Source organism: Aethalodelphis obliquidens, unplaced genomic scaffold (genome assembly GCF_003676395.1).
Source record: "Aethalodelphis obliquidens isolate GAN/ISIS:26980383/991018 unplaced genomic scaffold, ASM367639v1 scaffold25, whole genome shotgun sequence".
NCBI classification, from domain to species: Eukaryota; Metazoa; Chordata; class Mammalia; order Artiodactyla; family Delphinidae; genus Aethalodelphis; species Aethalodelphis obliquidens.
The window spans coordinates 22,326,081-22,353,093 of NW_020837969.1; the positions used below are offsets into that span (position 1 = coordinate 22,326,081).

Sequence of the window (27,013 nt, forward strand, 5' to 3'; positions counted from 1 at the left end):
CCGCTGAGCCTGCGCGTCCGGAGCCTATGCTCCGCAACGGGAGAGGCCACAACAGTGAGAGGCCCGCGTGCTGCAAAAAAAAAAAAAAAAAAAAGAGTAGATGACTATGAAATACTTGCAAAACATTTTAACATAAACATAACTTCTTTTAAAATAGAATGTCTGTTCATTGTGAGGAACAGTTTTAGACCTTTAATGTAGCTCTAAAATTCACATAACAAAGAATTTACCATATCTTAATAGGAGGGTTTCTGCCATTAAAAGTGAAAACTATACTTAAATGCTTTTTCGTAATTTACCTAAAAGCCTTGCTACATTTTTAGCTTGGAAAATTCACATTGTTTCTATTTCTTCTATCTTCTTAAATCAGTTATTAGTGCCTGTACTTAAATATAATTTATCATGATAGCACTTCATATTTTTCTAGGAATTTGATAAGATGAGGCTTCACATACGTGTAGAAATATTTTCTAAAATGATACGAATGCTTAAATTTAATAGTTTTGAGGAATTAAATGAATCGATGTCAGTCTCTGCTGCATTGGTCACAGACTGAAGGCATGCTCCTTGAATCTGGCTCGCTGTAGCTGAATGTTTGCACCAGAAATAGGAAAATCACATGTCCTTCTTGCCATAGCTTTTTTGAAAATGTCATTTTGAATATTCTGATCTTACCTTGGGTTTAACTCTCTGTTATTATGCTAGCTGCTATATTTTCTCCACCCTTATAACTTCCAAAGGAGATAAATGGGTTTGAGATATAGAGCCTAGACATTTGGGATTTGAGGTTTGATAATGCCCTAATTGGTTAAAGATAATACAAGGAGATTTTGAATGTCTGTCCACAGTAGTCTCGAATTTACTTACTGAATGTTACTCAGATTTTAGTTTCCTTGTTTTTCTTTCAAACCTTAGTTTGTATATTGATTGTATATTCTGGGAACTTTGCTTCAGACATTTGTGCTACTTTTGAAGAAGAATCTGTTACAAGATGAATTTCTAATTGTATTATGTATCTGTAGTCATATTTTATTATTCCTTTTGGTAGCACAGAACTTTGAAAGCAACTTTTGAAGCATCCAGCATTGAGAGTCCTACATGTCACTACTTCAAGTGCAGACTGACAGTCTTGAAAGCCATGGTTGTTATCTTTGCCCTATGTATGTGCTGTTCTTCTGGTATTAGAAAATAGTGTCACACAGATCTTCATAGGGAATAGTGTGAAACAAATTTGACTTGAGGAATTGCTCAAGAAGTAGTTTGATACTTTTTAGTATGTACCCTACAACTTTGATCATGGACTCAACTATTAATTTTGTTTTTGTTAAATCAAGTGTTAGGATAAATAAATCTTTATTTTTCCATTTGGATTAAAAGCGTAGGGAAGGGAAAGGGTCTGCTTGAGGCAAATCTTTCTTTTTTAAGATTTTAGATCTTAATGCTTAGACTGTAACTCTAAAGCATTATCAGGGATTTGAGGCCTATTCTAGATACATAGAAATCATTTATCTAGTCCAGGTCCTTCACTTTATAGACCTGGGAACTGGCTTAGTGCTTCTCAACCTTGTCTGTGGTCAGGGACCAGTTTTTTTCCTTCCCCAGTGCATGGCAGGCCAATAACTCTGTAAACTACAATAAAGATGAGGTACTGGAAAAAGTAATTTTAAAATGACACACACAGTTTTAAATGCTTCCTCTTAATTTCTGTGGTTCTCTCAATGTCGATGGATTACAGAGAGTTCGAGGACTAGAACAGTCCATGGACCACACTTTGTCTATTACTGCCCACACTTCTTCTATTCCTGCCCAAGGTCAAGGTTGGCAGACTATGACCATGGGCCAAATCCAGCTCACCCCTTGTTTTTTGTATGTCCTGTAAGCTAAGAATTGTTTTTACATTTTAAATGATTTTTAAAATACACAATAATAACAATATTTTCTTATATATGAGAATTATACAGGATTCAAATTTTAATAAAGTTTTATTGAAACAGAGTCACACACATGCCTTTAAGTATTGTCTGTGGCTGCTTTTCCTCTGTAATGATGGGGTTGAGGCAAGGCTGAATAGCTGAGACAGAGACCATATGGTCTACAAAGCCTAATGTATTTTCTCTCTGGCCCTTTACAGAAAAAGTTAAGATCTGAAGGTTTGGCTCTAGGACAAAGCAATGAATTAGTAGTTAGTGGTAAAGTTGAGAGTACAAATACATTTTAAAATGTGCTTTAAATATTAGTATTAGCTGATATGTATTGTCAGGCTCTGTGCTTAGTACTTTTGATGCTATTTTTTGTTCCCATTTAATCTCCCCAGTGCTGCCCTTTTATAAAAAGTTAGATAAGTTTAGATCCCTTGTGGTCTAGTTATGGATACCTTTATTGCTCCTAAAACTCTTAACTCTACTGAGTTTTGTGGGTTTTTACCCATATCTGGTGAATTAAAATGGTTCGATTATTTTCTAATGTGGATTTTGTTATCAGCATCTGGTTTGGAAAATTCAGCTTCTTCTTCCCTGTTGCTACATAACTCTGCAGTGATGTTTCTGTGTGTTCAGGTCCAATGAATGAGATGCATATGACTCAAAAATGTTTAGAAAACAGATACTTCTAGTGAAAAGATTACTCCTTTCAGAGTCAACTAAAACAAAGCAAAACTGCAACTAAGCTGTAATGGCAGATTTCTGTTGCAAAATAGCAAAGATATAATAGGTAAGGCTGAGACTTTAGGTGACTTTTGGAGGAACAATAAGGCTTTCTATGTTTTGCCTCTACCACGCATTAAGCTGCAAAGTAAAAGCTCCCACCATATTTTCATCAAGGATTGTTAAACTACGTTCTTATACTTCTTGTTTAAAGCAGGTTCTGAAGTTCTCGAAGTATGCGATAAAAAAACTCAGCTTTTCATGGTAGCTGTCATTTCTTTGTTTTCCTACTTTTTGCATGTGATCACTCAGCATCTAAATAAAGATATAGCGATAGCTGTCATCTTTACATTTGATACATGAGCTTGCTTCATGATAAAGACCCTTTACAAGCCAAATCTTCATGTTGGGATTTCTTCCTGGAATAAAAAATATATATATTGTTGTGAAAGCTTATTCATTATGATGAAAGAATAACTACAGTTTCACATTATGGTACTTGCTATTTTGTGCTACTTTTGTCACTTTATAAACATCTGGAAAAGAATTATGTTCATTGCTTTCAGTCAGGAGTGAAAGTCTTAGCAAAATCTCACTGCATCTTTTCAAGCCATGGCTAGTTTTTGTTATCCCAAGTCTGAAAGTATCCAGGATTTAGTGCAAGAGATGCTGATGCACGCTGTCCCAGCAGCTGCGCCCCAATTCTAGATAAGGCTATTCCTTTGTACCTTATAATAAAGCCATCGACTAGATGGCTTATGTATTAAAGGGAGAAGAAGAGCTTTATAAAGCTCTATACTTAGTAATATATGAGGCTTGCCTTCCAAATATTCCTAAAGAATGTATGTACTTTAGCATGGGACTGTTAATGAATGAAAATCTGGGACACATCAACAGTCATTATATATAACATGTCTTTAACCATTTATTTGAATTTAATATTTCTGCTTTGTTTTAAATTTATGCTATAGAATATTGGTAAATGGTAACAACTCCTGTTCTCTCCAGGAGTACACAAAGTGTTAGATTTGAACTGTTAGAATAACTTGTAATTGAACTTTGCTTATTAGACTAGTTTTTAATATATTTATTAGTTTAACCATTGGTTGGGTAGTGTTATAGCAACACCCGCCCTCCCCTCTCCACCATCCCCACCCCGCCCCTGTACACACACATACCAGATGTAGTTGAGAAATGTTTTAGATTAATAAATTATTTCTGGATTTTACTTAAACAGTGATTCTCTCTTTTGGAAGCCTACACATCTCAAAATTCTCTGTAGCTACTTTTTATGCAATATAGCATGTGTAATATTCATTCCTCAGCATATATCATAGTGATTGAATTTCTGATTCTAAAAATTTTTGATGGCCAGAATTATTGTGGAAGGCAGTTCCTTTCTGCAGCTCGGCTGCAGGGAACCAGAGTTGCATGCGTTACTGTGTCTGGTAAACTTCTTGGAAGCAAGCCAGTATGTTCTGATGCGTTTCCATACATGTAAGCAGTGAGCACTAAAAGGCTTGCACAGTATTACAGCTGTTCCAAGACGAGGAAGCGGTGGGAAATTCAGCAGTGAAAAATTCAGCAGTGAAGCAGCAGCAGCAACAAGCAGCCACAGTGGTAGTAAAGACAGGGCAGGCTCATAGTGAGAGGATTTCACAGCGCGAGGCAGCGAGCATACAGCTCCCCATCCTTCTGCCTGAAGGAGGCAAACCCAAACTGTCTGTTGCAGGATTTTTCTAGTTTCGTGTTTATGATGTTAAGTCATGTGATAATACTGTACCACAAGTTGCCAACTTCGCTTTACTCTAGACAGGATCCTTTGCTGCAGAGCTTTTTTTTCTTTTTCTTTCTTTCTTTTTTTTTTCTTGAAAGAGAAAAAATTGTGCAATGTATGTTTATGCCTACACCATGCCGAGGCGGCACTTACCAGTAAATAATCTTTGTATCCCTGAGGTAAGATACTGTTTCTGCTTTCCCTGCACAGTGCTGCTGCAGCACGGAGCTGATCCAAACATTCGGAACACTGATGGGAAATCAGCCCTGGACCTGGCGGATCCTTCAGCAAAAGCTGTCCTTACAGGTAAGAAAACAGAGCTGCCCAGTTATTTTATCTACTAGCTATTGGATCTATTTGCTTGCTTTTATAAAATCTTTATGGTCTGAATTTTATTTTATTTTTTACTGATAAAAGCTCAACAAATATATATGCCATTATCTCTACTTTATTATTGATTTGTTATATTAACTGTTTTCGTTAATCGCTATACTGGCATAAGCATAAGCAATAGGATTGCTTATTATACTTAGAATTTCTGAGAATTACAGCATTAGATGATAACATAATTATTCATGCTTTGGACTTTTTTTTTTTTTATGGTTTGGATTGTAATTTCCTGTACCTCATCTTCTCAGTTGATTCTTTTGAAGACCTTCACTATTGAGCAAGCAAGGGCATTTGTATTACTTTATAAAAGTAGTTTTGATCGGAAAGACAACCTGCTGCCTTATTGCTTACATCAATGGTTAAATAAAATATGATGCCGCTCCTCCCTTGCCACTCTGTTTATATTTTTATCATTATCTTCTCCTTTTACCATGATAGCAAAGTACTTTTTAACTGAGGCAGTGGATTACCTTCTTTCTTCAGATAGTGAAAAAATTTGGCTTAAGTATTGGTTTTATTAAGGCAAATGTCAGGAACCAACAAAGGAAATGCTGGAATAGAAAGGCTCTCTCAATAACAACATAGGAAATAATGCTATAAGTGATGTGATATTGAGCAACCGTTTTCACTGATCTTCATTCGCAGAATGCTGCATTGGATCTATTTTTGTTTTTATTCTCAGCATCTGAGTTCTGCTGTCTTTGCCTTCTTTTACTTAACTGACATTTATAATTTGGAGCCTCTGTCACTGCAGTACTCACAGTATTGTTTTAGGTTGTATGAAAGTAAATGACTTTTAGCTTCCTTTTAAATTTGTCCAGGTTTGAAGAAAATAAATCTTTTATTCGCTTTTGAGTCCATTTTTAACAAAGATTCTGAGGTGAATGGAAAATATCTATATACAGAAAGCTTTGAAAATATGTGGAATTTTGCTTAATTACTCTGCATGGAAAGACAACTTCCCTCAGTGTTAAAATTAACATAATCTCTGCTAAATCAGAGTAATCTGATTTATCTAAATTAATAAGAGTTTAGGTGATTTGGTTGCTGAATCGTGATAACATACACTAGAGGAATAAAGCTATTTTAAACCAGTGTAGATAAGAAGAAATTTAAATATAATTATAAAGTTTTAAATAATGAAATTAAAGTCTGTAGCCTCAGGGCTGCTGTTTAGGTTCTGCAGCCTTTCAGTCTCTTCCTTTAGCAAAGCCCCGGGCAATGATTGCAGCCTTGGAGTGGTCTCTGACCAAAGGAGAAAATTCATAGTACTAGAGGGATATTATAAATGCTGACCAAGACTGTCTCTGTATCTGTGTCCTCTATCTGACCTTTCCTTCTCTTCAATCCTCAACACCTGCCTTGTCCGTTTGTTAGATCTGTCCATTTGTTCATTTAATGCAGCACTGCTTTAGATCCACTTTCACTTTTTTTAAAGACAAAGTTTGAATATAAGTTATGAACAGCAAGAAGCTATCTTCTAAGTGGAAGTGAATTTCAGGGGAGGTTATACTGGCTGTTAGTTTGGGAAAGAAATTTGGCAGAAAAACTCATAGAGACCAAATCTTCCTGGAGGACAGATACCATGTCTGTTAAACTTCCCCGGAAAAGCATCTAGCACTGTATTTGGCTTAGATAGGAAGATATTAAATTCTTCTTGGCCATAATACTGAGCTCATTAATTGTTTTTTTCACAAATATGCTCTCTTGGAAATGACATACAACTTTTCAGATATGATTTAAAAGAAAAACATTCTAGTGGAAAATATAAGCTAATGATATTTACACACTCGTGTTATATAATGCAGTGAAATATATTCCAAAATGTTTTTCTGCCCATGCAGGTTCTCTTCTAAGCAGTTCTTTCCGATGGAAAGAATTCCATTCTGATGGAATTATGGTGGAAGTATTATTTCCAAAGTTAAATTTAAAAGATGGAGCAGTGATAAAAAGAGAATCTTTTGAAAGTCTTAATTTAGAGTTATTAGAGATTATTCTAGATGATGTGTCATTATTTTTATGCCAGATGTAGTTGTAGTAGCATTACTTAACCTTGAGGGTGAAGTTTCTGTTCTTTATTTTTTTCGTCTTTGGGAATTTAATTGCCAAAGATGACTTCCAAAATTTTTTATGTTACTGCTTTTGTGCATTGGCTAAAATTATGTATAGATATATGTATATTCCTTAAAGGAAATTAACAAAGTGAAAATCTCTCTTACCGAATATTTTAAAATAAATAAATGACTAATACCCTCTTCCGCATAAAGAATGCATGAGGTTTTACAGAGCTGTATAAAACAACAACATACCCTTAGTCTTACAGCTAAGGGAGCCCAGCATATAGCCGTCTGCTTTGAATAGTGCACTTAGGTATTTTAAAGAGAATAATCAATTGGAAAGACTCATTAAACTCTTTGTTGAATTATTAAGTGAATGATTTGCTTAGAAGAGATCTTGAGGGTTTTTTGTTTGGTTTTGGTTAATGACTGAAGTTCTGGGCAGTCAACTGAAGGACTTGGAGGTGGTTTTGTTTGTTTATTTTTTGTTTTTTAGGAAACAAGGATAGGAAAAGCCTAAACAAGCCTTGTAAATTTCATTGAAGAGCAGTTTCCATGTGTTATGATTATGGATTTTTAAAAAATTACTTACTTTGACCTTTTTTTCTAGGTATAAAAAATACATTCATTTAGAAATTAGGGAAAATAGGAAAAGTACAAAAAAGAAAAAATTACTCATTATTCTACCACCTACAGAGAACATTCTGGTATATTTTATCTATAACCTTTACTATACTAAGGTATACACACCCCACATTCTTCTTTCTCTTTAATCAAATCAGCCTTATACATTACATATTGCTTAATAATCTTTTTTTTTAATTTAGTTGTATGAATATTCCCAGAAGGTGCTAAGTATTCTTCTGCAACATGAATTTATAAATTTCATGGTATCCTTCTATGGATATATTTTAGTTTTTTGAACTAATCCTCTAGTATTTACCATTTAGGTACAGTGTTTTCATCCTTTATTCTTCCTTGTGAATTTAGAGTTATTTTATCAATTCCATTGGAATTATGCTTCTTTACCATATTCAGACTTAGCATCCACACACATGTATCTCTCTATTCCTGAATGAAGTATGTGAGGATTTGGTGAATGAGGAGCTTCCTTTTTAAAGGGCTGCGCTGCATGTGGTATTACTTTGCCAGAGCTACATGTAAATTAAAGGTGGTTGACAAAGGGAGTGTTCATTGAAGAGGATAAGGATGTAGGAGTATTTGTTAATCATGTAAAGGGGATTCTGTGGGGTGCAGTGGGAAGTTGGGTCATAAGAAGAGGTGACAGCAGATTGAGGCTGAGAATTTGGGAAAGGATAGATGGCCAAAGGAGAGTTATCGTTGGCAGAACCGAGGATGACAGGGATGTAAAATGAGTGAGTTTAGATGGTCACGAGGTTGCCAAGGTAATTCATCCCAGCAGTTTCCTAGTAGATTTAGGGATAGGGGAATAAGGGAGAGGGATATACTTGCTCCAGGGTTTCTCAAGAATAAACTTTTGTCTGGATTCATTGCACTTCTGAGGAAATGCTAATCTGTGATTGATGGGCTGGCTCCCTTTCTAGAAGGAATCAGCTGTGGCTCAGGCTAGAGGCAATGTTGAGGGGTCTGGTATGTGCTTGCTGAGCCTGGTGTGTTAAATCAGCAAGATATATCTGGAATCCTATCTCTTTTTTGTTGTTCTTCTTCTTCTTTACTGCTTCCTACTGCTTTTCAGATAAAACGAAAACCTTCAGCATGATCAGCGAAGACTTAAATGATCTGGACCCTGCCTCGGTAGGTTTGACTGCTAGGTTTTGCTTAAGCCAAAATTTAGGATTCCTTTCTTCTTCTCACGTTTCGAAAGCAACCTATCAGTAATTCAGGTCTACCATACTTTCAAATCCCCAGTCCAACCATTTCTTAGCAGCTTCACTGCTCTAGCCCTTGTACATGCCTTTCGTCTTTCTTTCATGACAGCGGTAGCTTCATAATGGGTCTCTCTGCCTCCACTATAGCTGGAGTGGTCTTTCTAAAGCATAAATCAGTGCTGTGATTAGAAAATTCATTAATATATTCTCATTACCCCTGAATAAAATCCAGACTTTAACCCTAGCCGACCATGATCGGGCCCCTGCCTTGCATATCTCTGATCTTGTCCTGTACTGTGTTCTCCCGTGAGCTCTTTGCTTCAGCTACAGCTGTATGCTTGCTGCTCCTCACACAGATGAAGCCCCTTTCTGTGTCTGGACCAACACGTGCTCTTTACTAAAACTGGGACAGTGCCCCAGAACTTCACATCGGTCATCAGTCAAATCTCCACTCAAATGTTTACTCCTCAGAGAAGCCTTCTTGTTCTCAATCCCATTAGCTTACTTCATTTTCCTTATGGATTTATTACTTTATTTTCTTTATGGATATATGAAATTGCATTAGTTTGTTGTTGTTAATTTTTTGCCCCAATAGAATGCAAGCTTCACAAGGATTTGGGCTTTTGTCTCTCTTGCTCGCTTCCTTGTGCCCAGAACTTGGATGAGTCCATGAAACAATTGAATAAATAAGGACATCTAGGCTCTGATTACTGGTCACTGAGGGCAGCATATTTTCCAGGTCCTACAAGTACTCAATAGCTATTAATTGTTTCACTCTCATGCTATATTGTAAGAGTCTTATTAAATTTTCTGCTTCTTAAAAATGGTTTTGAATTGCTTATAGTCATGTATACCTCTTAAAACACAGTGCATTAAAGTTTTTCTTTTTTTTAATTGGTGTGATGGGTAAGGTATCTATTGAGCCTTTTTTCAACAGATTTCTTGGTTAGTTCCTTTGCTTGAAAATATTCCAATTCTGGAAAGATCAAACTTCCTGCAGCTGTCACATCAGACTTCCAGATGTCACATCAGACTTCAAACCAAGGCCTAATTTTTACTCTTCTTTTGGTTATTGTTCTGTTAATGGGCTGTTTTGCACATCAGCTGTACTAGAGTGGAGCATATTGCCTTTCATGTGTAGTACATTTTTACTATCAGCCTCCATGACTGAAGACAGATTTCTCATGTCCTTAATTTGAACTTAAGTAATTATTTTTATCAGTTATTAGGAAGTCTGATAGTACAGTGTACCTCCTAGAAAACAAACCATGAAAGGAAATCCCTTACTTTTAAAGAAAAGCTGTATGTTTATCCACTTCAGTTTTATTAGGTGAAAATTATTGTTTAACATGAATTCCTGATTTAAAAAAAAAATTCCCTTTAGTATTAGAGCAAGAAAGTTAAAAATTGTCATTGAGGGCTTCCCTGGTGGCACAGTGGTTGAGAGTCCGCCTGCCTATGCAGGGGACACGGGTTTGTGCCCCGGTCCGGGAGGATGCCACATGCCGCGGAGCGGCTGGGCCCCTGAGCCATGGCCGCTGAGCCTGCGCGTCTGGAGCCTGCGCGTCCGGAGCCTGCGCGTCCGGAGCCTGTGCTCCGCAACGGGAGAGGCCACAGCAGTGAGAGGCCCGCGTACCGCAAAAAAAAAAAAAAAAAAATTGTCATTGAAATAAAACAGTGTGAATACTCATTTTAAAGATGTGTTGAAAATGTTAATCCCTTAACTAATTGTTAAGAAAATTTTATTAATGGTTTGATCTGTCTATAATTTTGGACATGAGTAGGAAAATTAAGATTTTGTTATTAAAAGTGATTGAAATACTTTTTTGAAACCTTAAAAATATGAAAAGGACTTAGGAGAGGAATATAAAAGTAGTACCTTTTTAAAATGACCATATCTGACATAGGTCACCATGATTTAAATTTTAAAGTGTTATTTGCATCTTGAACAAACAGGTCAAAGGTTAACCTGAAGCTAGTTCATTTCTTCTTTTTAGCACCTGTTCAATTCATTTAGTAGTTTTTATTGAATTGTCTTTTAGGTTACTTGCAGCAAGGCAAAGTTGTTTTTAGAAGTTAGCTTTATGTAAAATACAGTAATAATAATAGCAGCTGACAACTCCTGAATGCTTCTGTAAGCCAAGACCTGTTCTAAGGGCATTGAATCCTCATAACACTAGGAGATAGATATTATCACTGTACCTTTTGTTACACCAGAAGTTAGGTTACTTTTACAAGTTCACAGTCCTTAAGGGAAATTTTTGGGATCTGAACTCAAGCAGTTTGGCTCTAGAGTTCAGTATTCTTATATATGCAGAATCAGATTTTTTAACCCACTCATTCATTTAGAAGGATGTGGTATAAAACACGTTTGAAAAATTGGACTGACCCATAAATTCAGGGTTTAAATTCAATCCATTAATATAATGTTTCTCTACTTTCTTAGCTTAAAGATTGTTCTTTTCAAAAAGAAGAAAATTTACCTGATTAATATTACCTACAAGATTTATCATTGTATTATTATAAGAAAATGACTTACTTGGATAATAAATTGATTTATCCAACTTTATAAATTATGTTCTTAAGTCTTTGCTCTCTAGGCAGCAGGCTTGAAAAACATTCATTTGAAATATTGAGAAAACAGTATTTAGAAGTGTCATGTTGACTTAAAAAAATGCATAATGTGAGAGTTGCGAGTTAATTTTTATTTGGGGCAAAATGAGGACTACAGCCTGGGAGATAACTCTGAGAGATAGCTCTCAGAGCTGAGAAACTGCTCCAAGGAAATGAGGGGAAGAGCCAGGATATATAAGAGTTTTGCAACAAAAGGACGGGTAGTCAAAAGATTATCTTCAATTAAAGAAAACTAGATATCTCAAGTTAAGGAATGTAGCGCTTTTCTATGTATGGGAAGATGCAAGAGTCTGGGCTCACTGAAATCATTCCTTTGATATGCACCTCAGCTTTCTGGGGCCAGTATCCTGTATTTTCACAAACCGATTTTCCTCAGGGCTCACCGCAGGGAGTGGCAGCAGTCTGATGGCTACTAGATGGCAGGTATTCTTTTCAGCTCTGAGTTTCCTCAGGGCTCACCGGCTCATGTTGGAGGGTTGCAATCCTTGATGACTGTGACATCCTTTGTTTATTGATATGGCAAGAAGTATTCCACTTATAAATATTCCATTCCATTTATAAATATTCCATTTATCAGAAGCTATAAGGAAAGATATAATAATCAAAATGTTTGAACTATTCAATTCATAATGAATAAGAGGCAGCTCAAATAGTTTTAAGTGTGTACACCTTAAATGAGTTACAGATAGTTAGACATAAATATATGGAATGGGAGAGAATAGAAATTTTCTGTTTAGATAACCCAGAATTCTAGTATTTCACCCTCTTCCCATCAACCTTTTGTGTAATTAAAGCCAGCAGGCCTACTTTAATGATCATTAAAACCAGCATGATCATTTAACTCATCAAAAATGACATATTTGTGAAGCATAATATCTTGTTAGTGTGTACTCTGAGAGCAACTGTCATTTTCCCTAGTAAACTGTAGCAACCTCATAGCATTTTCATTGCAATTTATATTAGAGCTTCAACTACAGCTAAATTACTGTTTTAAATGGTTCTTTAAATTTTTCTTATAATAATTACTGTTAACATTTGCTTTCTTAAGTAGAACGTGCGACATTAGAATTCATTAATGCCTTAGTATTGTAAGGGTTAATGAAATTTTCATTAAACTTCCATTTTGACATAATTGTAGGTTCACATGCAGTTGTAAGAAATAATACAGGGAGGTTCCCAGTACCCTCTTTATTATTTTCCCTTCGTGGTAACATCTTGCAAAACTGTAGTATGGTATCACAACCAGAATATTGACATTGATGCACTCAAGATACAAAACATTTCCATCACCAGAAATACCGATTCTGTAGTTTTCCCTACTTGTAATGTCTTTATTTTGGTATTAAGGTAATGCTGGCTTCATAGAATGAATTAGGAAGTGTTCCATCTGCTTTTATTTTCTGGATGAGATTGTTTTCTAGAAGAAATTATTTCATTTATAAATGTTTGGTAGAATTCACCAGTGAAACCATCTGGGCCTGGTACTTTCTTTTTTGGAAGATTATTATTCATTCAATATCTCTAATAGGTACAGGGCTAACTAGGTTATATATTTTTTCCTTGTGTGAGTTTTGGTAGCTTATGTCTTTCAAGGAATTTGATCTAAGCTGTCAGATTTCTGTGTGTAGAGTTGTTTGTAGTTTTCTTTCGTTAGATACCTTTTAATGTCTGCAGAATCTGTAGTGATAGCCTCTGTTGCATTCCTGATAACTGGTAATTTGTGTTTTCTCTTCTGTGTTACTAGTGTTTCCTAGAAGTTTGTCAGTTTTATTGACCCTTTTCAAAGAACCAAGTCATTGTTTTATTGATTTTTTTTTCAGTTATGTTGATTTCTGTTCTTATGTTTATTATTTCCTTCTGCTTACTTTGGGCTTATTTCACTCTTTTTCTTGGAGTGGTAGTTTAGAAAATTGATTTGAGACTTTTCCTCTTTTCTGATATATGCATTTAGTGCTATAAATTTCCCTCTAAGTACGACTTTGGCTGTATTCCACAAATTTTGATACATTCTATTTTTATTTTCATTCAGTTCAATATATTCTTTTTTAATTCTCGAGACTTTCTCTTTAACCCACGGTTAAATACTTTCTCTTTAACCCATGGTTAAATATTTAGTAGATGTATGTTGTTTAGAATCTAAGTGTTTGGAGGTTTTTCTATTACCTTTTTGATATACCTTCTAGTTTGATTTGATTGTGGTTAGACAACACTTGTTATGTTTTCAGTTCTTTTCATTAAAAAAATTTTTGTTTTATGGCCCAGAATGTGGTCTATGTTGGTATATGTTAAATGGGCATGTAAAAAGAATGTGTTTTGGCTGTTGTTGGATGGAGCGTTCTATAAATGTCTCTTGCATCCTGTTCGTTGATGGTGTTATTGCGTTCTTCTCTATCCTTGCTGATCTTTTCCCCACATGGCCTTGACTGACATCACAGGAGGAGAAGAGGGGTGACTTCGTTACCATTGGGCTGTAGTGAAAGTTTGTGGCAGTCTGTGGTCTCCACCAACACTGTGGTGAGGAGGGGCTAATTGTTACCTGGCAGAGATAAAGTCTTGTTTCCTAGTGAGCTTGCAAATTTAGACTCATCACAGGCCTTTGCTTCATGAGTAGGGGTAGAGCCACAGTTTTTTTGTTTTTGTTTTTCTGGGTTGTTTTTGTTTTTTGTAGTATTTGACTGGAAGAGGCAGTTATTGTCTAAAGGTTTTCTGTCATGCCAGACTTTCCCTTTCCTGGCCCTTTGGCTTGAGAGAACAGGCTTTTGTTTGTCTGCACCTATTGGCATTTTCTGAGTTGTCAGCTTCTTCAGCTCTTAAGTCTGTATATATGGGGCAAAAAGGACTTGAGAACTCACCACCATGAGTCATTCCTTGGGTACCAAGGTCCTTAACTGGTCTGCCTTCTTCTGTCCACCATTGAGAGTCTTCTTATATATATTTTACATATGATATCTAGGTTTTTTTAGGTGTACTTAGTGGGAAGAGTACAGAAAAGTACATCTACTCCAGTTTCCTAGAAGTAGAAGTCTTGAAACTACTTTTGATCAGTTATTACTATTTGGAATCAGTCATTTCTCATATGTGTACTCTGAGGATTTAAGCATTGAGTGTAACTACATGAACAATAGGAATTTCGGTGGCATGCTTATTTTTCTAAATCTACCTGCTGATCAGAAACCTATATTTAAGCAACTGTGAGTTATGAGGGGTATGATTGGACTCTCAGTACTATTCATAGTGCTGCAGAGAACTTAATTGTTTAATGCATTAGCTTTTTATAGGTGAATAAAAAGCAAAATTACGATTTTAGCATTTACAGCTGAAATAATTCTGACTAAAAGTAAAAGTTATCAACAGCTTGCTGCTTTATCAGTTGGTAACTGGTAGATAAGCCCATAGTCCCCTCCTTCATGATCTTCTTTCTGTGCTGTTCATTATTTCCATTTACTCTGGCTCAGCCCTAAGGTTGGAATAGCCCAGTAGCCAGTATTTTCCTAGTTTATCTAACGTAGGAGAATTATTTTTCTGAAAATTTAAAAAGTCATTGAAACACATGGCATGAGGCTTTATTATTTAAAAAATGAGGTGTCCCTGAATAGTGGAGTAAAGGGAGTAATTGGTAATTATTTAGGATTAAAGAGGCTTTGTAATTAAAGTAACTAACTTAGTGTTGGAGAGTTTACTGATGGAATTTTTGCAGAATACCATCTTTTCCTGCTGTACTCCAGCTTTGTCAGTGTCCCTGCCTTACCTTACTCATTCATAAGGCTGAGGAAACTGGAGCAGGGTGTGATGGTGCAAAAAAATATAGGTTGACCTAAAACAAAAACCTTCTTTGAACAGATACCCACTTTTGTGCCTGGTGTTTTCTAGCAGAACTTGCCTTACACCTACATTTTCCTACCTTCCAGTGTGCTGTTTAAGCAGATATCAATGAGGAACATGTGCTAACTGGTAGGAAGAAGCGAATGAGCTGTGTATACACATTTGCTTAGGGAGCAGTTTCTCAAAGCTTTGGACTAGGATGGTTGTTGGTGACCTAGGAGGCACTGTGCTCTTTCTAACCCTTTACCCACTTTACGGAGGAAAAGCTATCACTAGCAGCAGGTTCGTGGCCGTACTGCAAGACTGCAACACTGGCTATATAGCACAGTTACACGAATTTTTGGAATCAAGAATATCTGCATTGGAATGTCACTTCTGCTGCCTACCAGTTGTGTAGACTGGAAAGTTACTTTGCGTTTCGAAGCCGCAGTTTCCCAGTTTCCCAAATTCCATGAGGAATTTCCTTTAGCAGTAGGTTATTAAGACCAGATGAGCCATAGATCTGCATCAGTATGATTAGGAGGGTGTGGTAGAATTCTGCTCCTCTAAGAGGTGTTGATTCCCTTGTCTCCCTCTTCTCCCACTGCCCATCCCCAAGTCTTCACATGTCTAATTTAGCTTGATGAAGAAAAGAGGGCATAGTTATTCTGTTTGGTGGAACAGAAGATGTTTGTTGTGTTTCTAATTCAGGAAAATGAATTAGACATACATTCATTAAATATATTAATATAAGGAAAGATGGGAAGTAAGGAAACTGCCCTGGAGCAAATTGTGGTAATTCAGGCCTGAGGATGAAGCGAAAGTAGAATGAAGGAGAAAGAAGTAGAAGGAAGAAAAAGGGGTGGGTCCAAAATACATGAAAAGCACAGATCTAGCATAATAACAGTATATGTGTACTTAACTTTTAAATTTATTTAGGATATTTGCAATAGACTAGCTGATAGTTCAAATAGTTTTGAGTATGTTTAGAAAGAGCTTCTTATATTTCATTGAAAAAATAGATGCCATCAAATAAGAAGTTAGTGCTATGACCAGTTCCAGCAGCCTAGCTGCATCTGTACTCAGATACTCTGCATTCCTTCTCACTACAATGAAAGAAGCCTACTGCTTCTGGCTAAGGTCAGCCCTCTTCTGAGTTTGCTCTGGATCCTATCCCATCTCACTTACTCAAGGACCTGCAATTATGTTCTCCCTATTGGCTTATACCATTTGCATATAGACAGATTCTAATAGCTCCCACTTTAAAAAATAAAGTAAAACAAAATTGTTTTCTCTTGATCGCTGCATCACTCTCTAGGCACCCATTTTTCTGCTTTCCCTGCAGAGCATAAAGAGTTTGCTCATGGGTTCTGTCTGTTTTCTTACTTCTTATTCTAAACTAAACTTACCTGGTCCACTTTTTGTTCCTAACCACTGTACTGAAATATTTTCTTTTTTCTCCCCAAGTTTATCAGTAAATTCCATCATCTATATATATTCCTCCCACACACACAGTGGTCACTTCCTTGTGCAGCCTCTCAGCAGGATTCAGTATAATTTCCTTTTTGACATAGTCTCCTTGTGCCTTCCAGGATACCATAATACTATTATTTTTCTCCTCCATGAAGCAGTATATACATACTCATGAGCTTTTCTAAATTTCCATACAGTTATATGAGGCCATTATTAATTTGATCTTTTAACAAAAACGGCTTTTTTTTTTTTTGCGGTATGCGGGCCTCTCACTGTTGTGGCCTCTCCCGCCGCGGAGCACAGGCTCCGGACGCGCAGGCTCAGCGGCCATGGCTCACGGGCCCAGCCGCTCCGCGGCATGTGGGATCTTCCCAAACTGGGGCACGAACCCGCATCCCCTGCATTGGCAGGCGGACTCTCAACCACTGCGCCACCAGGGAAGCCCAAAAACGGCTTTTGATTCTGTTGATTCTTATGAGGCTATTATTGTGTTAGATGTTTTTGCTGAGTATTAGAAACCTCCTATCAATGTGTTGATTTCAGATGTTTCATTTTAACACTTAGCTAGTTCATAAAGCAGTTTCCATAACATTATTAAACACCTATAATTTTTATATAGCAAGAATCCTCTTGTGCTTCTGAAGGGTGTCAAAAGGGATATTCCACGGCTGACCTCTGTCCCCACCCCCAGCCATGACATTGTCACAGTCAAGAGCCATTTTAGGGTGTTTTAGGGTGTTTTAGATTGAGAACCATCCGAGACTGAGAACACTCCTGCTCCAGTGTGATATGATTTTGGAGGGTGTATTTTCACTTATTTGCTTAGGGGTCATAAAATAGACTGATGAGAAAGAAGCCATTGGTAATTATTTTATGGTAAAGCCATATTTTATGGATAAATAAATTAAAAGATAAATCTGTCTTCTGCTTTAAAATATCTCTCATATATTCCAATCTACAAAATTTTAAGTTTTATATTGGTAAGCTTGTTCTTATTTAATTTTTTTCCTTTTTCTGTTTTTGTTTTTTCATCTTCTTCAGTTTCAAAAGACTTTTCCAAAATAGTACTAAAACAAAACCTAGCATTGTTGGTTGTGTTTTTTTTTTTTTTTAAGAAAAAGGTGACAAGTTTTTAAGAATTTTCAACATGAATCTAACTGTAGAATGCAGATGTAGTTATTATAAAAGGGCATCTGAAATGGCAATGATGCATGCTTCAATGGTTGACTCATTTTATAAATCTTATGGAAAAGGGGAGATCAGCATTGGCTTGTATGTTCAAAAGTAATCAAATTCTACATTAAAATCTTTGAAAAGGCTTTGACTAGATCATTAGTGACAGTTTTATGTGTTATTATTGTTTATATCCTGAGAGAACTTAGTGATATTAATAGCTGAAACTTGTAATTAGACCTTTGGTAAGTAGAAAGATGACAGATTTCATACTAAAATAACAATGAAATTTTTACAGTTTATACTGTTTAATGCAAATTCAACTCCCATTTTTTGCCTCAAAGTTGCATTCTAAAGCATTGAGCAAACAGAAACTAATGAACCACCTGCATTTCAAATAAATAACCACACTAAAGGAAATAAAGAAGAACTAGTCTAAGTAACTTTTGAGCGCAGTTCTTTGACTTTATACCTTCAGTCTAGAATGGGGTAAAAAGGGCAATTTCAAACAAACCCTCACTTCCTTCTATTAAGTTGTTTTGCAATAATATGGTATAGTAATTCTGAACCTATTTTAGGTGTATTGTAAGATTGAGTAAATGTGTTGGGAGTAAATGAGTTAAGAGTTATTTAAAAAAAAAATAACTGATTTCAGGACTAGATTGGGGAAGGTATTAGATGAGCCTGGAATATCTTATTATGCTAGAAAGTAAGGAAGTGCTCAAAAAAATAACGGGGGCATTTCTAAAGGACATAGGGGCTTGTCAAAAGGACATCTTAAAGGGGCTCCCACTGAGCAAATCTAGGACAGTTTGACCATCAAAATAAATAATGAGAGTAATGGATTATAACCCATTAGATAAAACAGGAATAGATATGTTCATACAGTGATAATAAATGAGTGAGTGGGGAGCGTTCTTTCTCACTGTTGGAATGCGCATTGATAAATGTGGAGGAACTGTTGAAATTGGAAAATCACCATTTGCAACCATCACAGTAGACTGGCTAAGACAAGAATCCTTAGTGGATGCTAAATCTCAAGGACCAGATCCGATGAGGAGCAGGATGTTTGCGTGGTTCTGAGTGTGGCTGTCGATAGATGGATTATTACTTGGGGAAAACAGTAACTGTACAGTGGAGAAATCTGATAATACCCTTACTGGGGAAGCAAAATTAATATAATCAGTGAGAGTCAGATAAACCTTGCATGCTGTCAGATGTAATACCTGAGAAGGACACAACATCTCTCATGTTGTATTCTAGCCAGGGATGCATAACTAAATCTCACCGGGAGACATTAGACAAACACAAATTTAGGTGCATTCTACAAAATAATTGGCCTGTATTTTTCAAAAATGTCAGTGTCATGAAAGACAAAGGCTGAGGAATTATTTCAAATTAAAAGAGATTAAAGAGACATGACAACTAAATGCAAAATACATGATCCTGGACTGGAGGGGGAAAATGCTATAAAGGATATTATTGGAACAATAACAAAATTGGAATATGTACACTCTATTAGATAAAAGTATTGTACTAATGTTAAATTTCCTGAATTTACTTACTATACAGTGCTTACGTAAGAAAATATCCACGTTTTTAGGAAATAAACACTGAAGTAATAAAAGGCAAAGAGACATGATGTATTGCAACCTTCTGAAATGGTTTAGAAAATTATTTATTGCTTCTACATACATACATAGAGATATAGAGGGGAAAGAGAGAGGATATAAAGAACATGGACAAAATATTAAAAATTGGTAAGTCTGGGCAAAGAGTATATAGCAATTCTCTGTACCCATTTTGCAGTTTTTCCCTGTGTTGGAAATTATTTCAAATGAAAAGATTTTAAAAATTATCACTCTGGGCAAAAAAAAATTTGACAGTTTGGTTAATAAATTATATGGTCACCCTGTACTATTTTTTTCTACTTTTCATCCTCATATAGTCTCATTTTTTGAATTACTAATGCTAAATTACTAATTACTAAAGCTCAATCTTTTTTTTTTCTTTACATTTTACATTTTTTTTTTTTTTTTTAAATCTTTTGGCTGCACTGCGCGGCATGTGGGATCTTAGTTACCCAACCGGGGATCAAACCCGCACCCCCTGCATTGGAAGGTGGATTCTTAACCACTGGGCCACCAGGGAAGTCCCCTCTTTACATTTTACTTCTAGCTACATTGGTGTCCTTTTCTGTTTATTACTGCATCAAAATTAAATGCTTGTTTCTTTTCTGTGGATAAAGTTTCCTTGTTTTAGATCAGAACACCATCTTATGGGCATTGTTAGAATTGTTAACTTTCCTTGTTTTCTGTCTTGTTCTGAAGGAAACTCTTGGGCATTAAATTTGTTGAGATTGTTTTGAAACAAATATCCGTACCCTTTTGTCTTTCTCCTCCCCCCCCCCCCCCCCGCAAGACCACAATAGACTCAATGTTCCTGTTTGGGTGAGAGTATATTCACTCTGGTTCTTTGAGGATACATGACCTTAGTGGGCACAAGGTGGGTACTAACTATTTCCTAGGAAGCTTTTTAATCAGATTAGCCTTCTTGTGCTTCTGACTGTGATAGGTAGGTGAACAGTATTTTCTTTTCTCAGGGAAAGGGTCAGGTTTACTTAGAGTGTCAATAACTTAGAGTATCTTAAAATTATGTGTTTGATAATCAGCCTCTGACAGTTTTAGAATTACTAGATTTCTTTTGATGTGGACATTGAAAGTCATCTGAATTGATAGCCTGACAGGGCATGGAGAGAAATACAGTGAATTATGTGCTCAAGTGTTTCTGAATGAAAGGGGGAAATATAATCAGAAATAATAATGAGTACTGTTTTTTATATGTGGGAATTTCTTTTAAAAGAAGTAGTTATTAGGAGATTAATTAGACAGTACTAGATAAGGAATGCTTTACAAATAGGCTGTCCTTTGATTTGTGGATTATCAGAACTCCTCATCTCCAGTTTGTATCTCTTTTCTTTCTGAGATGGAGTAACATTCTGTGTATGAGTTTTTATTTATGTCCTTTCCCTCATGTTTTTTTCTTTGTGGGGAAAAATTCATTGCTCCTTATAATTCTAGTTATATGTATTTGGCTTCAGTGTTTGGAAATAGGGCCCAGGTGAGTGAAGAAGAATCTTTTTTCTCTATTGATGTTCTAATCTTCCCATATGTTGTTTTCCATTATTCTATTATCCTCCATTGCACTGAAATGAATGCAAAATGAATGATATATTGCTTATGACAAGACATAAAAATGACTCTTGTTTTTAAGAAGTTATTAGAATGCCAGTGGCAATAACAGACATGGGAGAGTATCCTATTCTCCAGAAGAGCGACCGATTTTGTGAACTTGTTTGCAGAATAAGTCTTCTTTCATTTTTAAAACCTAATAAGGAAAAATAAAATAACTGCTTGCCTATACTCTTTGTAAAACAGAAAGAAAAACCTACCAAATGGTAATATTAATGATGGTTTATAGAAGAAAAGGCTAGCCAAGAATGTAGAAGGAAAAGAAATTCGATTAAGAATGGAAGCAATATTTAAATGCTTTATGCTTAGTACCATCATACCAGAAGTTTATGATTTTACTCATTTCTTTCTCTTAAGGGTGTATTTTTATACATACTCTTCTTGATATTTTAATTCTTAACCAGAGAACATTTGACACTTAAAGGACTAGGACTTCATAGAAAGTTCTTGGATCCTTTTATATTTCCCTACGTTTACCTTAATCATGGCTCTCAGTGTCAATGTTACTTACTGTCTCCATTATTTAAAGTATACTTTGGGCCAAATATCATGCTTAAATGTTGTGGGTAGTACTTTGAATTATTGCGGGTTTTGGACCTAAAGATCTTCTAATCTCCTGGAGAAGAAAATAGCCATGATCATACAGACACACACATACATTTTACATGATTACTTTTTTTTTTAAGAACAGAAGAATAATGTTACTGAATGATAGTTTATATATTTTGTTTCTGAAAGAAAAGAAAACGGCAGACATTATTCAACGTACTTTCTTTAGGTCCTTATGTGATGCTTTTCAGAGAAAAATGGTTAACAGAAGTTGAGATGCTCTTTTTAAACATGATTTGACCAAAGAATGAAAGTAAAGATAGTCTTTCCTAAGAAGTATTTGAAAATGTGAAGTAGAAAGTTCTTTTATATGTGTTAGAAGCTATAAGAGCAGAAAGGAGAATGGCATATTTTTTGGAATAGAAAAAATAGGAAGTGAATGTACATACATTGTAAAATTGGTGCCCAGATCACAGAGCTAAAGAACATTTAAAGGAATGAATGATTGCAAACTTTCTATAAACCTATTAAAGGATGGAAATGAGGTAGCTATGTCCTGAAAATTTTACTCGTAGAGAATAAAGTGAGTAAAGTCCTTAAGAAGCTACAGAGATTGCAGAAAGACAGGTTTACAAAATGGCTGCCTTGCAACAGAGTTTCCGTCAAAACAAATGGTTGTCTTACCCACTTCTGTTAACTTTTTTCCTGTGAACCTGAGTTGGAAAATATTGCTAAACTTTTATCATCACACTTTGCCAGTAGATTTGCATTGTCCAGTAGTGTGATATAATTGTGTAAATGTTCTCAATGTTGTTATTTAAAGCAAATCAGAATGCTACTTTATAGATTCTTTAAGGTTAAAATTCAGGAACACTAGTCTATTTTTAAAATAGACCTATCTTTAATTGGTCTGAAAATCAGTTAAGCTTTCAAGTAACCCACATTTACAAACTGTAAGTTGTTTAAACATAAGAAGAACAGCTTATGAAAAGTTTTTATTGGTAGGATATGAGAGCAGCTTTCTTTTGATTTTGACCAATCATTTCTCTGTGGGCTAAAAGAAATGAAATGTATTTTTCCAATTGAAATGATGAAAGTATATATGATCACTTTACAATGTATTTATTACATAGTAGATTTTTTTTTTCATTCTACTGTATAATCTTGTTCACTAATTCCTTATTTGTTTGGCTATCTGGGTTTTCCTAAGTATTTTTCAATGAAAGACCTTATATCTTTTAATGATGTAGGATAACATAACGTGTATTTATTATGTTTTATGTGTTTAATGAAGTTCAATAACTTTTGTATTTACCTAATTTAATTAAGTGAGCTTAATTAACCACTGTGGCTATTCCTCAGAAACTATGGTGAGTTCTTAGTGTCATAATTAGGGAATTTTGCTTTGTGTTATGAGTCTACTGCTTAAGGGCTTGAATTGAAGAAGGTGCACAAGCAGAAGGACTTCTTTGAGTACTTGCAGTCCCTATACTTAGAATTTTTCATTCATTTTCCTTAAGACACTCGTTTACACATATGTCTTCCAGTAAACTCTATAAAGCTTGATGTCCCAACACAATTAGGAAAGATCAAGAGCAGTGGGAGATGTGCTCTTTATGTATTCAACAAAGGATAATTGCAGAAAAGCACTGTAGACCTCTGTAAATCTTTCCCACTACATCTGAATTCTTTAGCTGAAGAGTACTTATGCAGGGAATATACCAAAAGATCTCTCTGGTAATTTTGGTATTCCTACATCTTGATCATGCCAAGGTTAGGTTTATCCTTAAATACCTGGCTATATTATTTGAATTATTTATTGGAGAATCGTTCACCCCTTGAACATTTTTAGTTAGACTATAATATTGGAAAGGAACTAAATCACTGCCGCCATTACATTCAATAATCTATTGGTTTTATGGATGGCAATGATAGGCAATTAAATTTGGCACAGGAAGAGTTCCCAAAGACAAGTTTATTATTTTTTTCACTTGTAAATTTTGCTCAGATAATCAGTAGAAATAATTTTTTCATTATCAATTAAATGTTCTTTTTGAGAAAGAAAATAACACCTTATAAATGGGAACTGTTGTGACACATCTAGGCCACAGACAAAAACAAGGTCATTGTGAACTCACAACATAGCAAACATCTTCTTCAACTGGCTAATATAAGTGACAGTTGCTTTTTTACCCAGCCATAGAATTGCCCCCATTTTCTAATGGCATACAATCTAGAACAAACCTTTGCTTCCTTATATCCTCCCCTGAAATATCTTAACTAAGCTCAAAAGCTATAATGGATTCTAACATAGTCTTACTGAGGTGCCTGTGTTCCCCATGGCCTGTGTTCTCTCCCTCACTGTAACAAGTAACGTCCCAACTTGTTCAACGATAGCTGTGTTCCTAGTGGTCTTTGGCTGGAGGGCATCGACACTTTCCTTAAAGATATTTCTTAAGGTACAAATTATTCCCCTAACACTTAAAAGTCGAATGCTTTGTTAACTTTTTGTGTATATATATTCAATTCAGCGTGTTTGTTAGTACTTACATGTTCAGACATTTTGATAGCTGTTAAGTATATAAGGATAAATAAGACACTGTCTCTGCGCTCTAGGAAATTTCAAACTGAGCCATTGTTATATTTTCACGTGTTAATAACAGTGAGTCTGATTTATTTATAAACCTCTTTCCTTTATAGATTATACTCATTTTTTACCTTGTTTCAACTGAAGGAAAAAGAAAATGCTTGAAACTTTGTTAACTTTGTGTAGGGTATGGCATTCTGGTTACCTTTGCCTAATATCTTGACAAGGGCTAAATTTTTGGAACTTATTCACAAGAACTCTAGTGCTACAGAATTTATAAAATAAACTCTTACTGAGAATGCGTTTGTGTGTATGTGTGTGTGTGTCAGAGAAAAAGAGACAGGGAGAGACTGAGAGAGACATTTACTTTGTAACTCAGTCATAATGATTTACACAGAACCACCTGATGGCCAGTTATGATGATATAGTATGTGCCTTTCCTAAAAGAACTTCTGGAATTACTGTTAGTTCCAACATCTGCCCCAGGATATATCTATCTCCACAAGTCATTTTCAGTAAGATGTGAAAGTTTCTCAGTTCAGTCTATGTCATGAAAACTATAGATCTTTATCTCGCACAAAGAGAATGAATCTTAGAGAATGAATCTTAAAGTGTTTCTTAGTTTCACTCTTCAACAAATAACCTTGCCAAGTCTTCTTATATTCCAAGGCAAATCAGTGGGCTGCTGGGATTTAAAATTTTTAACACTTCCAAATGGCTACAGATATTTCTTTACAAACTGCATATAGAAATGTTTGCCTTAAGTCTTTTAAGATTATCAAGATGAGAAAACATTAGGCTGTCAAGAAGCTGAAAATAGCTTACTGAAATTTTATACTAACTCACTGTTAGGTAGTCCTTGTCACGATTCTTGGGTAATTGTTTGCAGAAGCCTTTATACAAATGGCTGGTTCTATCAATTAAGCCATATTTACTCAAAAATGCATAGTATTTTTTGCTAGCACAGAGAGCTTATGTGGGAAGAATCACTTTCAATATATGAATGGTGCTAGTTACCCTTAACTATAGCTTTCTCCAAAATGGATGTATTATTACATAATCACAAATTAGAAATGTTAAGTTATTTGAAGTAATTATCTACTTTTGTCACACCAAGATTTCTACAAACATTACTTAAGGTTTATTTGTGTCTGTATGCTATTTGGGCTGGGGACAAATAATTTGAGATGGTGGCGGGTGGGTCAGAATAATGTCATCTTTCATAAACACCACTAGTCATGAACTATCGTAGCTGTAATTTGTCAGACTGTTTGTTCCCTTTATGTATAAAAAAGTTTTTTAATGTTGTCCTTGAAATAAGACTCCGTTTATTTTAGTTTAGAATATTAAATACCATTTTTTTCTTTCATTTTTTTTTAGCTCTAATTTCTCATCAGTTCATTTCTGGAGATATTTTAAACTCTATTTAAAATGTATAATGGTACCTTTAGTAAAAACATGCTATCTCTTTCTAGCATATATAAACCTTGGTTTATAACTGTAAAGAAAATATGACTAAATAAATGTACATACTTTAGTGTCTCATAAAAATGTATGTAAACTCAAATCAAAATACAGAAAATGTATTGTTTTTACCTCTTTTGGAGGACTACTATCACTAGCAGCCTGCTAGAAGTACACAATTACTATACTTCTTTATACCCTATTGTCATAAAGCAGCTGATTATACTATACTCCCATAATAGTAAAAAATGAATATTTTATCTAATTTATTTTTATATAAATTTTAAGTCAGTGAAATGAAAACACAGGTCAAGTAAAAACCAAAATCAGCTTTATTAAGCATAATTTAATATGAGAAATTTCGATAGGTTTGCTTTTCACCATATTTTTAAGTCATTTACAGAATCTTGGGAAGTCGGTTTTTATTAAAAAATATTTGCATTAGACATAGTCTTGAAAAAGAAACATAAAAGAAATTTACGGTAATACCACTTCACACCCATTAGGATAGCTACTATTTTTTTTAAAATGAAAGAGAAAAAATAAATATTAACGAGAATGTGGAGAAATTGGAACCCTTGTGCACTGTTGGTGGGGAAGTAAATGATGCAGTGACTGTGAAAAACAGTATGGAGTTTCCTCAAAAATAAAAATAGAATGGCTATGATTCAACAGTTCAACTTCTGGGTATGTATTCAAAAGAACTGAAGCAGAGACTCAAAGGAATATTTGTACACTCATGTTCATAGTAGCATTATTATAGCCAAAAGGTGGGGGCAACTCAAGTGTCCATCAAGAAATGAGTGGATAAACTAAATATGGTATATTCATAAAATGGAGTTTTATTCAGCCTTATAAAGGCCTGCCATTCATAAGCCCAGTATTCTCCTAGAGAGAGAAAAGTAAGTTCTTTGCGTAACATAAATGACTAAATGCTTGATTAGTTTACTATTGCTATTTATTTATTTTCTTATACTAATTCAAATAGCTGTCTCCTCAAAACTATTTGCCTTGCTTTCAGGAATAAAAGATATGTTCGAAAAAAAGCTAAAAAGTAATAGGCAGCCAAACTTTTACTGGAAAGTACTGTTATATGTATATGCTTATAATAATTTTTTTTGACTGAATTAAAAGCATAACATTTTCATTCAACAATTTCAGGTTGCCACATCAGATTTTGTGTTTGCTCATTCTGATTTATTTATAATGCAATTTTCTAAATCTGTATCCTAATCCTGTTCTATTGGTTTTTTTCAGGGGTTTCCTATGTAACCTCATAATACTTTCATTTTTAGTTCTAAACTTAGATACAGTAGACTCCTCTGTTGCAGTGGAGCTTCCTCTGGATAAGACATTCCTTTTAGG

General features: G+C 35.1%; 1 protein-coding gene across 3 annotated transcripts in view; it reads left to right on the top strand.

Moving 5' to 3' along the window:
• The window catches only part of TNKS (tankyrase), a 174,580-nt gene that overhangs the window by 43,146 nt on the left and 104,421 nt on the right, over nt 1-27,013 (top strand). For all 3 annotated transcript variants that reach the window (XR_003436266.1, XM_027122750.1, XM_027122751.1), the window contains exon 3: nt 4,630-4,725. Coding sequence is in view for 2 of the 3 variants with exons in the window: in XM_027122750.1 (XP_026978551.1) it covers nt 4,630-4,725 (96 nt within the window). In the remaining variant the exon portion in view is untranslated. The remainder of the gene's footprint in view (nt 1-4,629; nt 4,726-27,013) is intronic.